The sequence below is a fragment of the Alnus glutinosa genome, chromosome 2 (assembly GCF_958979055.1).
Source record: "Alnus glutinosa chromosome 2, dhAlnGlut1.1, whole genome shotgun sequence".
In the NCBI taxonomy this organism is placed as follows: Eukaryota; Viridiplantae; Streptophyta; class Magnoliopsida; order Fagales; family Betulaceae; genus Alnus; species Alnus glutinosa.
The window spans coordinates 33,195,959-33,212,845 of record NC_084887.1 but is presented as its reverse complement, the minus strand read 5'-3'; the positions used below and the strand labels follow the sequence as shown (position 1 = coordinate 33,212,845).

The 16,887-nt window shown below is 35.1% G+C and overlaps 2 protein-coding genes and 1 long non-coding RNA gene across 4 annotated transcripts; 2 read left to right on the top strand and 1 right to left on the bottom strand.

Moving 5' to 3' along the window:
- The first annotated feature begins 953 nt into the window (after nucleotides 1-953).
- On the top strand, nucleotides 954-7,357 carry LOC133859590 (putative methylesterase 11, chloroplastic). Its single transcript, XM_062295034.1, has 5 exons — nucleotides 954-1,486; nucleotides 3,027-3,263; nucleotides 4,758-4,901; nucleotides 5,658-5,789; nucleotides 6,783-7,357. Exons 1-5 carry the CDS (start codon nucleotides 1,139-1,141, stop codon nucleotides 7,059-7,061), a joined length of 1,140 nt encoding a protein of 379 aa, XP_062151018.1. The 5' UTR covers nucleotides 954-1,138; the 3' UTR covers nucleotides 7,062-7,357.
- A 2,326-nt stretch (nucleotides 7,358-9,683) lies between these two features.
- On the top strand, nucleotides 9,684-12,610 carry LOC133859589 (protein SPIRAL1-like 2). 2 transcript variants are annotated; one of them, XM_062295032.1, is made up of 3 exons: nucleotides 9,684-9,827; nucleotides 10,676-10,980; nucleotides 12,326-12,610. In XM_062295032.1, the coding sequence occupies exons 2-3, from the start codon at nucleotides 10,705-10,707 to the stop codon at nucleotides 12,407-12,409; spliced, it is 360 nt and encodes a 119-aa protein (XP_062151016.1). In that variant the 5' UTR covers nucleotides 9,684-9,827; nucleotides 10,676-10,704; the 3' UTR covers nucleotides 12,410-12,610. The 2 variants fall into 2 exon arrangements, with proteins under 2 accessions (XP_062151016.1, XP_062151017.1); XM_062295033.1 differs by having other exon boundaries at nucleotides 9,785-9,906.
- Nucleotides 12,611-12,824: 214 nt separating this feature from the next.
- On the bottom strand, nucleotides 12,825-16,682 carry LOC133861308 (uncharacterized). The gene is made up of 4 exons (XR_009898995.1): nucleotides 16,520-16,682; nucleotides 16,378-16,441; nucleotides 14,386-14,513; nucleotides 12,825-13,386 (listed from the first exon to the last, which is right to left on the bottom strand). It is a non-coding gene; the product is annotated as an uncharacterized LOC133861308 (long non-coding RNA).
- Between the last annotated feature and the right edge of the window lie 205 nt (nucleotides 16,683-16,887).

Genomic DNA, 16,887 nt, shown 5'->3' with positions numbered 1-16,887 from the left:
TAACTGTTTTTTTTAATAAAATTGTTTTTTTATTAACTTGCGTATCTTTAAAATCGCACATCTCAAAATTATGAAACCAATTGAAAATATGATCTGTCAACTAAAATAAAGATAATATTTGTAAAGATTTAGAGAAAAACAGCAGTCACATCTGCGTTATCACATCAAAAAAACTAGTTAATTTATAGCTCTCATAAAACCCTTATAAAGTCATTTTCACTTAATAATTATGCAATATGGAATTTAACACCCATAAGTATTTGTACAAACTACCCACTATATCTAGGCTATTAATCTCTTCTTAATATGGGACCGAAATGTTACAAATTCTCCATTCTTAAACTCTTAACATGCTCATCAAGGCCACATCAAAAGCGATGCTCACATTTACACAGTCATTCCAAAATGACAAGTTAGATTTTATGAAACCCAATTTTATATAGTAATTAAGTAATGTGAAACTTAGCATATATCAATATACGAGACGCCTTTAGCAGAAGGTTGGGACTATGGGAGTTATTGTAAATTCTCCTGAACGTCCAAAAATATTTGTTGGGGGTTGGTTGGACTCTTGTCTCCAGGAAACAGCGAGGAAATTGTGATTGTCTTCCATTATCAAATAACTTTATGCATATCTTTTATTAAAAATTGTATCTCTATAAAAAATATTATTTAAGAAGATTATTTTATTTTTGTTTTTTCTACTAATACTTTATACATATATCACTTTGAATCAAAGTATTTAAAACTATTTTTACCACCTTATACTTCATGCAGTGGATTTGGGTTTTTTAGTATTTTTACTACTACTACTATACGGTATACAGTACAGTATACACGGGCCTAAAAGTGGAAACTCCAAGGTTAATTTGGAGAATTCGTAGCAAGAGCGAGACCATTTTTTTTCACCCATTTCGCACCTACTCGGGTACTCTATATATGTAGATACGTAACGCCTCCTCTTCTCTGTCTCTGAAGTCTGATACCCCGTCCCACTCCCAGGCCTACTCTGTTCATGTGACCCCTGAGTTCAGTTCACCACCTTTTGCTCCCACCTGAAAAAGCTCTCTGTCCTCCAGTCCTGTGTGTGCCTGGGTGTGGGTGTGTGTGTGTTTCTGTTTTTCTACATGCACCACCAATGGGCAACTTCTGCGCCTGCCTCGCACCCAAGCCAGTGAACAAGAAGAAACCCACAAAGCGGCTAGCGAACCAACCGCCGGTCGCCTCCAACTCCAGCAACCGCTGGAGCCGAATCCGATCCTCGCGAAAAGAGAAATTCGACGACGCTTTAATTCAAGAACAAGCTCTCGCCGCCGCCACCATCCTCTTACAGCAGCACAACGGTGCTCTGCCGTTCGATCGGTCCTCTTCGCTTCGCTACCCGAACTCGGGGTCCAAGAAGAGCAACCAGCTGCCCCGGAGTTCGAGCTCAAGGGCCAGGTCACTCACAGACCCTTTGCTGCAGCCTCAGCAGCTTGTTAATCAGGTTTGGGTTTGTGGGGTTTTCTTTTTTGTTCATTTTTTTTAAGTTACCGAATTGGATGCTGTAGTCGGAATTTGGAGTAGTTTATGAGTAAATGCGTGTGATTTCTGTTTCTGGGTTATTTGGTTTCTCCCAATGGAAGTGTTCGTTAATCGTTATGGAATTGATGGTATATTTCGCTTGTGATGCTGAATTTTCGTAGTTGATGATATGATGTTTTCGACATTGGAATTTCTTTGTTTTTCGGAATGGGAACAAATTATGATTACTCTGAAGGCCTGCAGTTGGCTTCAATTATCATTTGCTATTTTTGTTTATATAATATATATATGTGCTTCAATATGTGTTTATGGATGCATGTGTTGCATCTTTTCTGCTATCCTAATAATTGATTACAAGGTCATAAGACTTTTGGAAATTGAATTTAGTATGCTATTGGTGGAATAGAGACCATAAGAATTTTGGAAAGTGAATTTGCTATTCTGGGTATATTCTTGACTGATGCCTGTATGAGATGCCCAGGTTTAATTGTTTAAGCCCACACTGGAAATATGTCACTGGAGCCGTGTAATTGTCTCTATTTTTGGTCTATTGGATTCTGCTTTAACGAATTAAAGATCACTGAGGAGGAATCTCAAATGGAAAATTGGAGGTCATTAGACTTAGATGTAGAATTTATGTCTCTATGTTATTCAATGTGCACCACTGGACAGAATCCATTGCTCTTGCTGTAATATCATCAGCAAAAAATTATGTAACTCCAATTCTTTTTATAGTGGCTAGGGATGCACTTTTGGCCTGCGCATTTTCTTTATTATAGAAAGACATAAGGAAATTAACAAAAATTACTTTCTTCTTTGTGCTAAAAATGGTTACATGCCCGTATGACTACTACCAATACAATTATGCTCATAATGTGGTGCAAGGTAAATGCAGGAACTGGTAAAACTAAAGGCAATGATGAATGGCTCTATGTAGAAATGGTTTCTCTTTGTTTTATGAAAAACGGAGATGATGAGTAGTCAGTTGTTCTCAAATAATAACACCTTTAGATGTGATAGTCTTTATGTGAAAAAGGTGGTGTGAACCAACTAGTTGAGACCAAGTATGATATATTAGACTTCAACAGTTTGAGGTTTTACTGGATGATATGGAGCATAATCAATTGAGGCATTCTATTAGCCTTGTAGTTGTAAGACTAGTTTTGACGTTAGTCTACACACAAATGTATAGTAGTTTGTGTAACTTCATATATCGCCTTACTTTTTCCGTAATATCTTCTTTCTGGTTATCAACAATATTTTATAGTACATAAAGTATGCTTTCCAGTTCAATTTATGCGCACAGGCTGTGTATTTTCTATAAGATGCAAGTCTAAAGCTTTGCATTTAATCACTTTCTGGTTTTAATTGGTATCTGTCTAGCAGAAACAAACACACATACATGTACACGCGCGCGCTCACACACATATATTGTTTTAGATTTTTTCAGCTCTTATCATTTTGAATTGCATTTGGTTCCTGACCATGTCTCTCTTCGACAGGACATAAGGCTTGATGATCTAGAAACCAACCGTTTTGTCCTTGTCCATGGAGGTGGCTTTGGTGCTTGGTGTTGGTATAAAACTATAGCACTTCTAGAAGAAGGAGGTTTCAAAGTATCTGCTATAGACTTAACTGGTTCTGGGATTCATACGTTCGATCCGAACAGCATTACAAGTCTTTCGCAATATGTGAAGCCACTTACTGATTTTCTTGAAAAACTTGCTGAGGGCGAGAAGGTTCTTTTCTATTGCTTATTATTTTATTTTATTTATGTGTCTATTAGTGTTTTTAAAAGCGCTAGACTCATTTAAGCACAAAGGCCTCCTAAAGCCTAACTCCTGTTTGAAGTAAATTACACATTTTTTAAATATAATGTATAATAGCTCCTAGGAGAAATATTCAGAATATTCAGTCTAAGTATTATTATGTTTTTCCAGAGGTGCAGGGAGAGGGGCCCAGCCCCCCAATAATGTTTTGGATTTTATATTGTAATTGGACATGATTTTAAGGTTCAAAATTTTTTTCTTTTTTTAAAATTTTTTTTTTCTTGCCTTTTGTTACTGACCAAATAAGAACTTAAAAGTCTAATTTAGTAATGTTTTCACCGTGTTAATGAAAAGTTAAAGTATTCAAAAAATTTCAAACATACTATAGTTATTTGCTTTGTTTATGTTCTGATACATATAATTGTAATAGGTTCAACATATTAAGTCTAATAAGTTTTACTTTTTGTTAGAAGAACAGTGAAGAAATTGTCAATAATCTCCTTTATTAGCTTTGTGTTTATTATGGTCATAGACCTCCTCCCCAAAGGAAAGAATCCTGGCTCTGCTAATAAAAAATTTATAAAAATCAAAATACTAATATATTTAGCCTATTATTAGCTTGAATAATTAAGAGCATTTTCCAATTGCACAAAGGTTGTTGGTTGAAGGATTAATGTTGTTTTAGTCTGTCTTTTGTCTCTTTTTCCCCCAAAAAAGTTTGCCTAGAGAGCAGTGCTTGTATGACAAATCAAATGTCCATTTTAGATGCTTTAAGATTTGACGTTAATTTTAATGATTTGAGCATTGGTTAAAAAAATAAAAAAGAGTGTTTTTTAGTGCTTGCAGTTTTCTAAAAAGCGTTCAAAAAGCATGTCTTGAGCACACGGCAAATCTTAATTTAGACAATTTTCCAATTTGAAGATTTGCTCTTGCTGGAGAGTTCCCCTTGCTCATTCCTGAATAAGACAGACAAAACTACCTAGCACAGGAAAAAATTACACAGAGAGATTACAGAACTAATCTGACCTGCTCATTTTATAAGAATTTGAACTTCTTGTTTGGTTGTTGAGTTCAATTTTTTTTTTATTACTCCGATAGTAGAGCTTTGGAAATTGGGATCATGATCACATTAATAACAAAAATATAAAATACTGATATATGGGTGATAACTACCTTTGAAACAGGGGTTTATATGTCACACTGTATTGTTTGGAAAGCCTAATCACAAGGTTTTGATGGTTTCACTCAATCGATATTTTCAACTAGAATGGTGAATACTGCCTATGAAATGTTGTTGCTTCTATTATGGAAAGTTATTTGCTATTTCCACTCATATTCTCTTGGATTTACATTTGTGTTATTTTCTGCTTGAACCTGAATTTGTATACAAGTTAGTAGAACATTTCTTTTTCTTGAATATATATCATACTCTCTATATCTTTTTGTTTTTTTATATTTATGCAGGTCATTTTGGTGGGACATGATTTTGGTGGTGCATGTATATCATATGCAATGGAGTCTTTTCCTTTAAAAATTTCAAAGGCTGTTTTTATTGCTGCGGCCATGTTGACTAATGGACAAAGTACTCTTGATATGTTTTCCAAACAGGTTTTCCCTTCACTCTAGTATATCTGAATTTTAAGAACTGTCAACTTTCTATTGGATGATGAATTCCATAATCTGAAACTTGAGCAATTTCTATGTCCCATTTAGTGGAACACCCTTGCACCCAACAACAAAAGAAAGGAAATAAGCAGTTTGTTTCTTCAAAGAATTTTTATTGCATTTCAAAATCAAAGTCATAGGAATTAAGGATACTTTAGGTTGGATTGATTCTTAAGATTTGTTTGTTTAATCCTTTCTCTGTTTGGAACTAGCTTTCTGCCTCCACACACTTGAATTTGCTGTCATGGCACCTGATGAGGGCGAGTAATGTAGAGTTTAGCTCTCCTCTTTATTTATTTTTTTCCCTAAGATGTCAACCTCAGCCACTCCACCCTCCTTACCCCTCCCAAGAGAGAGAGAGAATGAAGAAAATCTTGCCTTTGCTCTGATATAGTACTCAAAACCTTCATAGAATGAAATGACGCCCCCAGCTCAACTCGAGACCAAAATTTTTGGTTTAGAAGTGGCTCTGGCCTCAATATATTGTACAAGCCTTGTGAGCCTGACACCTTGAGGGGTTAACCTTGGTTGAGTCCAGAGGTGCAGATTCTAATGAATTTTAACCAATGTCTGACCCTTGTGTTCCTCTTATGATAATTCAGTTGTAAAAGGGATTTCTTCTGGTTATTTTTGAATATTAACGTTTATGTATATCAATGGTCTGGGTTGACATTGACTAATGCAAAAGTAAAATTGCAGGCAGATTCAAATGATCTAATGCGACAGGCTCAGGTATTTTTATACGCAAATGGGAATGATCACCCTCCAACTGCTATTGATTTAAATAAATCATTGTTGAGGGATTTGTTATTCAACCAGAGTCCGGCCAAGGTAGATTTTTACTTTTTATGAATTAAATTACTACAGAAAATGTATTGTGTGTTTATTCTTTGATGAGGTCATTCAAATCCCTTGTGAATTGTATTAGCCATACATGATTGCAAAATTCAAAGACACTGCTTTTGCAAGCTTGTTAGGAAAATAATATGTTGAAAAGTTGTGAATGTGCGTGCACTCTTACATGGTTGTTGCTTGGTATCTTCTTTGACTGGACCTTCAGTATTAAGATTTGAGATTGTCCATCTGTGAACATTGTAGCTCTGAATAGGTTATCTCCTTGACATTGGAGATGCTGACAGAGGAGTTGCCAACTTATCTTTTTCGTACTAGAATTGTTTTCAGTCAACAATGAGAAAGTGACACAAGGCACCATGTTAGTATGTCTTGAGTCTCTTGACTGGGTCTTTGCAATCATGATATCTATATGCGCTGGCATGGACATTGAACTATTGAGATCATAAACATGATGAATAATTCTCTCTTCAATTTAGTGGAACATGTGCAATGGGCTAAATGTTTTAGTGATTTTGAAATGGATGTTTTAGAAGGTTCTGTTTTTTCCTGTGTTGGGAAGCAACAACTTCTGGGACGTGTGACTTTCAGGTGGCTGCTATTGCTTGCCATGCTATTTGTTTCTGTTCAACGTTGAAGCAATGCTCATTCTACAAAAGTTCGCAAGGCCCATATCTCTTTATTTGAAAGTGAAATTAAATGACAGCATGTGGTATAGTTTTTATTTATAAGTGCGATGCTTTCCCTGCCCTTTAGTTAGTTTGGGTGTGCAAATAGAGGACCCAGTTGAGTAGCGCTTAGAATCAATTCTTATTGAAGTTGCAAATACTCTTTGTTTCTTAAATTCTCTCTCTCTCTCTCTCTCTCTCTCTCACATGTATGTGTTTATATTCTCACCTGTCATTTCCCTTTTTCTCTAACTCTCATGCTTTCTATCGTTCTTGCTGATCGCTTTCTACTTCTCCCTTCTAGGATGTTGCTTTGGCATCTGTTTCAATGAGGCCAATGCCCTTTGCACCAGTTTTAGAGAGACTATCTCTTACTGACATGAAATATGGATCTGTACGGCGGTTTTATATAGAAACTCCAGAAGACAATGCCACACCCATCGCTCTCCAAGAGAGCATGATAAACACGAGCCCCCCAGAACGAGTCTTTCGGGTAAAAGGCGCTGATCACTCACCGTTTTTCTCAAAGCCTCAAGCCCTACACAAATTATTGGTGGAGATCTCAAAGATCCCCTCAAGTTAAAACCAGTCTTGTAGCTAGATGGTGTCTAGAGATTTCTTCTGTTAAAGCTCCACTGACATGATATAGGAAAACTACTGGATTCAATGATGTATGCAGTTGCATTATAACAGAGTTTCAAGTAATCATGTATATGCTCATAACTTTGAAAAAAATTCCATGTAGTGCTTTTGTCAGAACGTAAAATTATTTTCACATTTTTTTTTTCGGGTTTTCTTCGCAATCAAGAGATGTTTATATTTATGCTACTGAAAATTATTCTGGGAATAGCAACAGTTTGGGTGCATTTTTGTGATCTATCTGCTGTATGCATTGCATAGCAGGGTATGTTCGTCATGTTTATGCTCCTTCTGAATTGGTTGATCCAATTTAGTGGCTTGGTATTCGCCAAGTGTTTGGGTAGGTGCAATCATTAAATTAAAATAACTAATATTCAATCTGGTGGAGCCATAAATATAGCGTGAACACAAAGTTTTCAAAAGCTTTTTATACATACATTCTCTACACATCTTCATACAATCAAGTATCAAATCCACAATTGAATATGTAAGACCCAATCTGGGCCCCATAAATCTAATGGTGGAATTGAAAATAAGATGGTTAGTAGATGTGTAAGAGATGTATTTATATAATTTTTCTTTTAGCTTAGACGTAGCATGATTCTTTTTTAGTTTTGAGGCATGTTGATTGTTGAGGGTTAAAGAATGGTTTGTAAAGCAATTGAAGGACATAGATCGGGTGCAATAAGTTGTCTGTATCCTGTAAAGCTCAGATTGTTCCTACTTAGGCTGTTTGGGCACTTGTGCCAAGAAAGGTGGGATTCACCTTTCCTTTCATTCAATATGACAACTCATTGCACTCAATCCAAATCCTATTGGTTAATCAATCAGGATCTTTTTAAAAAAAAAAAAAAACTTAAAGAATTTTGCTTATGTAAATTCTTAAATTCAAAACTTCAAATAGTTGTTTAATCCATAAGAAAATATTGATATTCACAATACAAACAAGCAAAATTGTGGACAAGTGGCAGGGTTAGGTTGGGATCCTCCTAACTTTTTGTGTTATTTGATTACTAAAAATTTATATGATAAATTATCACTTATTATATAGAATTAAATTATGCAAAAATATAAATTTAATCAATTAATTAATATTATAATTTAAACAAAATATCTTTAATACCAGCCAAATGAGTAAAGATAATATTGGAGGGGTGGGAGGATCACGATGTTCATTATTTTGGATTAATTATTAATACTTCTATTACAGTTTATCTCTTAGTCTCGCATGGATCACTTCAGGTTCACAAATGAAAATGAAATCATTATTATCAAATTTCAAACCCAAAGGCATGATCAAAAGGATGTGGTTGTACAGACGGAGACAACTCATTGTATTTGACTTAAATCCCAATTATACATATTGTCATATTGGTTGTGGGATCAGGATCCCTTACAATTAAAAATCTCTGTTATTGGACCGGACTCTCCTCTCACGGCCCTTACAATCTCCTTGTCCATCCAAATCAAAAAAATGAACTTGTGACTTTGGGAAAAAGCACTTTTGAAAAAACTTGAGTATACTCTAAACTTGATGGTTGGACCATTTTTCAGGTAACGTCTTCTCCGTTAGCTCCATTCACGTTTGGCTTTTCTTTGCCTCAGCAAGAAGAAAGCATAAACGTAGAAGCAAAGTGCAGCACCTGGTCCATGGCATTGGTCCCCGCCCACTGAGCTGAACCGGGCAATAGATGTGGAAAACTGATAAAGGCTTCAATACAAAGTAATGGGCATCAATTTTTCACTACTTCCACATGCGATCCACGGTTCAAAGAGTCTCTCTCTCGCTCGCTCATGCACCCCATTTCATACAGAGGAATGCTACGACTCTTTTTTAGTTTTTTTTTTTTGTGCCCATTTTAAAGGATATAAATATAAAAAAAAAAAAAAAATTAAAAAATTACATTCATATCACGTAGAAGGACATAAATATAATTTTTTTTATTATATTTATGTCATTCCAGATAAACACTAAAAAAATACTAAAAAAAACTCTAACATTTCTCATTTCATAAGATGAGTGATCTATGCACAACAAAAATGTGCACAATTTGCACATAACTAAATATATGGGTAGAACCCATACATATGTTTCTGAGAACTAATTCTTACATTACAGTTGTGCTTATAAATAAATGAGATAAGACCATGTGATGAGATCCACTCTCACTCTGTATGTCTATACTCTGCACAACATGTACAAAACTATTATAGAAGAGATATTTCTGTATCTCACCCATATATCTGGTCGTCCACATTTTTCTTGTGCAAAAGGTATTTACCCATTTCATAAAGATAGGAATCTATTTGCTGAACAAAAAGAGAGGCTGAAACGGCACCGGTGGAGTACTGCACTGTGTCGTACAGATGTTAAGGGGCCGACATATCAAATCATCCGGCGCCTGGCGGTGATTGATTCGAAATCAGCATCGTATCCCTTCGTTGCTTCCCCAATCCACGTGAGTCCCATAACTTAGCCAACTCAGACCGACCCACCCCTTTAACCCAAACCGAAAAATGCCAGCTCAGAAATTGACCACGTCAACTCGCCTACATTTTATTTTATTTTTTTGAAAAAAAAAAAAGGGACTCGCCCTCTCTCCCACCAATTTATTTTAAAACTTTTCGCTATAAATATATACAACTTGCTTGGTTGCTTTTCGTTCTGTGTTGGCTTTGCTTCCAATTTGGGTCCCCAAAAGAAACAAAGGTACGAAATCTCCTTTGCGCTTCTTCACAGCTCAGATCCCATTTCATCACCGTCTTTCTTCCCTATTTGGATTTCATTCGTGGGTTTTGTTTCTTCTAAACTCTGTTGTCTGATTTTTGTTTTAAATTTGTACGTGGGTCATTGTGCAAATGGAAATTTCTTTTGCAATTTGGATCTGTTAAAATGCTGACTGATTTTTACAATTTTTGCTTGTTGGTTATGTGAACGTTTTTTTATGTGGAATTGACTGACAAGAGTGAGAAAGACCCAAATCAAATGTGCATTTTTGCATGTGGCAAAGGGGGCTTCCTAAGCTGGGCATTGAGAATGGAGGAATTAAGATATGTAGCGTGGGAAGGTCCTAGAAAAAATTAGGAAATTTGTGTGGTCATGGCTTAGGATATAGATTTTTACCATCTTCTGCCAAAATATTTAGAAAAGCCCATAATTTTTGGGTTCACTGTTCAGCACTGAAATGGGGTTGTAGATCTGGAACAATAGCATGAGAGGAGGGGAGGAATTAGTTTTCTCATCCAGTGTCGGTGCCCATTTACCTGTCAAATCTTGCAGATTTATGGAAAATAAATAAGCAAATTAATAAATAACCTTGCTCTCTCTCTCTCCATATATATATATATATGATTGTATCTGCGTGTGTACAAGTTGTATAATATATGATAACTTCCCGTATCTTGTATGCACATTTGGTGGTGTTTTCTCTAACATCTAAACAATATCGTGTCTTGTTTTCACTTCCATATGTGCGTAAAGCAAAATGTATTATGAAGTGTCAATGTTCTGATGGTGGACAGAGTTCTTTGGGTTACCTAATTGGAAATTATGTGCAGTTCGGGTATCTGATTGAGTAAAGGAGGAAATGGGTCGTGGTGTCAGTGCTGGTGGTGGACAGAGTTCTTTGGGTTACCTATTTGGAAGTGGAGAGACTACTAACAAGGCCCAAGTTGCTCAGAAAGAGACTACTAACAATGCCCAAGTTGCTCAGAACCAAGGGCCAGCAGCAAACAATGGGCCTTCTCAAAAGCCTGCTGCCGCTTCACCACCAATCGATAAGGAGACTCCAGCAGGTGTTCCTGGGCATCTTACAAACAACTACTTCCGTGCAGAGGGGCAGAACTGTGGCAATTTTATTACGGTATGATCCTAGTCAAGCATGTAAGAATGATGAATAGTTGTTTTTAACTGATGTTCTATTTTCTCATAGAATTTTTCCTCCTAAATCCATAGGCCCATCGAATTCTTTAGGTTACTTGAGTCTTCAGAATGGTATATTTGGAGAAGGAACGTATTAGAAATCAGAATCCTTCTTTGTAGAAGTTGCCTGGTCAAATTGGTTGTTTGTAATTTGTGACATCCACCTGGACTGCTTGGCCATAACAAGTTCCAACCTGAGAGTTTTCCTGTTCTTGAATTGGTAACACTAATGGGAACTTTTCCTGCTGCAGATTGTCAGATGAGTTGGTTTGGTTAGCATGTGAAATAGAAAAGAGGCTGATCAAACGGTTACTGCACTGAGTGTGTTCTGATTTAATGTACTGCTCTATGCACAATTTTTTTCTCTTTTAGAATGGGGAAGTGTAAGAAGTCGGTTTGGTTGGGTAATAGTCCCAATTCATAACTTTCAATCACATTATGAATAGAATAGTATTCATACCCTTCATACATTGTTAGTAGGGTCACAGATACTCCCATATGCTTGGTATGGCACAAGGTGAGGAGAACTGCTGGTAATAACTGCATCATTACTGCATGCCATCATTGAGCTTGGTTTGTTTATTCTGCTTTATACGGAACTGTCAACTGGTTGAATAATTCTCTGGTGCACAGGAAAAAATTTTTTGGCATGTCATAGAGACTTTATATATGTTATTATGACTTGGACACCCTGGAAACCAAAAGAATTACATTGGGAGGTCCATGTGTTCTTTGGCTTAAGCCCTTTCGATGATTATGGTATATTCCTCTGTGTATAAATTTCCTGCCTTTTTGTTGAGATTTGGAGTTCAAAGCAATGTGCTGAATTAATTTCTGAATAGATGTCCAACCACCTCCTAATCTTATTGATATTGCAGCACATTATAAAAATAACGTTCACCTCTGGCTCAAATTTTGAATAAATGCACCTTGATTAACCATATTTCAGTTCCTCTTCTAGTAATGGTTCCTTGCTAGCCTATACTAATGGCATTTTGTCTTTTTTCACCAATTTCTAATCAAAGGCAAAAAAGTATTCAACGTGCACCCATGACACCTCATCAGAATAATGCTTATATCTATGTTCTGGAACATATCATATTTGTTACAGTTTGGGGGGCTTGTAACTGTACTTATGTATTGATTTCTTTTGTTCTCTTTGCCTGAAGAATTGAATAGGTGATTTGTCCTTGATTGTGCAATTTGGCTGTCAAGGATCTCTTCTAAGTCCAACGATCATAACATTGTGATAATATATTGAAAATGGTTTGTGTTTGTGGGTGCAGGATCGGCCATCCACCAAAGTTCACGCTGCCCCTGGTGGTGGATCTTCCCTGGGGTACCTCTTCGGTGGTGGTGGTGGGAAGTGATGTACTTGATCCTTAAGACTGCATCGACCGCACAGTATGAGCGGATGTTATTCATTATTATGAAAATTATTATCTCTATCTAAAAGAACAATTGTACTCTGTCCTTGTGCAGTGTTATGTATTGCCTTGATGGAATTCATGTGGTTGGACATGCTTGGTCATGGATTTCATATAAAATGTACGTCCTTGTTCAGCTTCTAATCTTTCTTTCTTTTTCCTTTTTTTTCCTTTTTTTTTTTTTTTTTCTTTTTTGTGCGACTGTTCAAATATTTTCTCTTTTTATCATAGTTGTCAATGCTCTAAGAGAAGATGACAAGGGTAATAACAGGGGCATTTGAGAAAGGCTCTTACTCGAGCACGGAGCCCCTCTCAGATACCCCTTCCCCAAAGAGGAAGGGGTAGGAGTAAGAATAAATTTGATTCATCAACCTGCCTGAAAGACTCCAATAGATTACTCTCTTTTTCTTGTTCTTTTTTTCCCTAAGCAATTACAAGAGTAGAAGGGGAAGATAAAATGCATAAATCAATTATCCAATACAAAATAAGGTGGGCAAAACAACAAACACCCAAAGAAACCAACCAATGCGATGCATAAAGATCCTAAAGCTAATAAGGATGAGCCAAAAAGTTGACTCAGTCCAGTTGAACCTTGGGGCTAAGAAAAAGCCGCCCCACTTGGCGGTTTGATGCGGCAGTCTACCGCAGTAAAAAGCCACAGCTAGAAAAAACACACTGGTATATGCTGGAACTTAGCTGCTTGGCTGAGTCACCACCTTGACGTCCTGCAAGAGAGGAAGTGAGGAACCAAGCAATGATATCATAGAGGACGTCAACACAACAGGAGCCAGAATCTTCCACAAATAATCTGCAACCTGAAAATGAGATCTCCATATGCAAAACCAGGAACCCAACGACGGAGATCTGATGCATGAGAGAGGCTAGTGGGGAGCCAACAAGTAGCCGCGTGAGCTTCAAAACTGCGTGAAAGGCGTGTGGCATATTATTAGGTCAAAGAAAATATAATAATTATTTCAAAAATGTCTCTTGCACAACTCTTGTAAAGATCTCTTGATTCTTGCACAACAGTTGTGCAGGAATCAGGTCTCTAAATATTTATATTAATAATTTAAAAACATATATGGGTCGTATCAAATTATATATGACATAACTCTTTCACAATGTTACACAACTTAAAAACTTTTCATATGGTTAATATTTTTCAAAATCCACCATAGAATTATATTGCCTTCACATGCTCATCATCCTTGCAAAATATCAAGAAAATTCGAGATTAAAAACTATCTTATCTAAAACATGCTCAAGATTATATGTTTTACAATCTAAAAATCCACCAAGCAAAGGAAGTTTAGATTAAATACTAAATAATATTTGATAAATTTAAAACTAGTATGCTTAATAAATATTTATTGGACATTGTTACGTGAATGATTTATCAAACACATAACTGGATAAATTGTTAGGTCATGAGGAAATCTAGACTTTTTATGTTATGATGAAACCTAGACATTAGATTTTGAGGGAACTTATACCTTAAATTCTGATGGAATCTATACCTTTTCAAACACCAGGCTTAAGATTAATTTTCTAATTTTTTATTCATTCAATGACATCATTTAAATAGAATGAATACAAGACTTAGTGTGACAAACCATTTTTTTTTAAAAAAAAAAACATACAAACGGAGATTCATAGTGACACAACTACATGCTGCTCAGCCAACATAACATGCACCTGATAATTAGAGTTACATCTAACAGCAGAATATAATAATCAATGTGTAGCGAAACACATATCATAAGCGGAAATACATCTAATACATGATCGTTAATTACAACAAGAGTCATTTACAAGTCCATCTATTTAAGGATTATAAAACACATTACACTAATTACATACCAAAATACAGGCTCAATAAATACATGTGCCACGTAGGACACGAGACATAAATAAAATACCTAAAATGCAGATTACCCATGAGTCTGTAACTTATGACTATTGTGTATGCTCCAATCATAGCATCACTTACGCTAGGTGGACGAATCAATATCTATATCTGCAAACCCTGCAACCAAAGTATAAACGTCTGCGTGGTTGCGGGGGTTGCCGCATCCGCACAAGTAGAATTATAAGCCAACCATCTTAGCATAAATAAATACACTAAAACCTCAGAGGTATACTATTCACTGAGTTTTCGCAAATAACCAACTTTTCCTTTTTAGTCATGCGTACACTATAACAGCTACCAATTTTATAAACTTTTGTTTGAAAAACCCTCATAGCTAATAGCCTAATACAACAAACAATGACTAATAGAAAACATTTTAAGCATACTGTGCAGTTGAGACTTATACGTAGAAGTTTCATTGTTGGAAACAACTACATACATCATCATCTACTATAATACTTTTGATTCAGTGAGACTTATAAAACAATAGAATTTAAATCATGCAACTATCCAATAGAAATATACATAAGTTCTTTTTCATCGAGACTCTTATGCATAGTAATACGTCTAGCAAAACTACTCATAGTATAAAAAACATTACACTCATAAAAACAATGCTATACATGTTCATGCAAGTTTCCTCATGGAAATTAATCCAAGCCTCATGGAATTTAACCGAAGTACCTCATGGAATTTAATCCAAGAACTCATGGGACTAACCACAAGTATAATTTCCCGTGAGCTATAAACCTCACTTCGATGCACATTTATCGTTCATATGCTTATGCCTCATGCCTTAAAACAATACGTTTCTTTTCTTGAATTATGCATTTAACACATGCTTTCAATATAAATCCAAAAACAATTTAATACATCAATTATTCAATCAATATTTCCGCAATTTAAATCCCAACGACAGCTCACAATCAAATCCTTCAAATCAGTTCAAAACACACTTTTCAGTCACACATCATTTCTCATAAACATCATTGATACTTCAACATTATTGAAACTACTTAAAACATCCAAAACATATTGTCAACATACAGTCGGTTTGGATTTATAAAACACATATATATTTTGCAATTCTATAATATATGAAAATAGTAGTTTCTCAGTAAGTAGAATACTCACCTTGACTGCACGAATTTAAGCACTAGTTATCCTAGACACCACCTTGCAATGTATCATTGTGGAATAACACATTACACTATTTAGCACTTTAAATAATTAACACCCTAATTAGTATTGAATCGCTCAAGGCTAAACCGTTGAAAAACTCATAATATTTTTAAGGGTCCCAATTACACACTTGTAAACCTTATTTACTAATTTTAATCACATCACCTTTAACTCAAAACACTTGTTTATGATTAGACACTAAAATTACATCATACTCTCTTACCCATATTAACAAACACTAATTAAACCTAAATAACACTAACCCCGAAAATATTTACTAAGGGTTAAATATTAAAATTAATATTTAACTATTTATTCATAATATTAATTACTAATTCACAATTATTTTCACTAACACTTTTATACTAACATTAACTCTAGAATTACATTCACTAATCTTTTTACAATAATTACTAACTTATTAACTCATTAACACATTTAAAATAATATTAACCCATAAGAAAATCTTAGGGTTAACTTCACAAATGCTATTTAAACTAAATACCCGTAATTATTTATTTTTACTAACATTAGAACATATTTCCTTAAATACCTATTTTTATAAAACTCATAACTAATTTGTGATTAATCATTACAATAGCTACAATTAATCCACAAATTAATAATCTTGGTTTTAAACACTAAAAATTCAAAATTAATTTAACCCATCAAATTAGGTTTTTCAAAATTAACTCATAATTTATAAAGCATTACCACCGATCACAATATTATTAACCCATAAGCATTTTGATAAATGTTAATCACATAAAAATACAACTAAAATTAAATAACCAAAAGTTAGGGTTTAAGGAAAACTTACCAAAATTTCACCAAATGTAAATCCGACACTTGGATAGTGTTTAGCAAGCTCCTTACAACAAATCCTATGAACACATAAAATCAAACTCATATATCTTTAGATTTAATCTAAAATCTTAAAGACCAAGAGTTTGCGAAAATACCTCAAACTAATTGGTAGAAACGTAGATTGAGCTTTGTAGATCACGTTACCGAAATTGGATTTGAGTTTGGACAGTTAAATCAACGTCGATCATGATTTTTCAAGAAAACCCAAAGAGAAAAATAGAAAGAATCGGACCTTTCTTCTTCTTCTTTTTTTTTTTTTTTTTTTTTTCCCCCAAAATGAAAGAGGCATTTTTCAATTAAATAAGGCACTTAGTGCCTTTTAGTTTCATGAAGGGCCGCATGGCCCTTCTTTGGTGCTGCACCCCGTTTTGGGGCACAGCATGCAGATGGCGCCTCACACCATGCTTAATATATATATATATATATATATATATATATATATTATTTCTTTCTTTGACTTTTC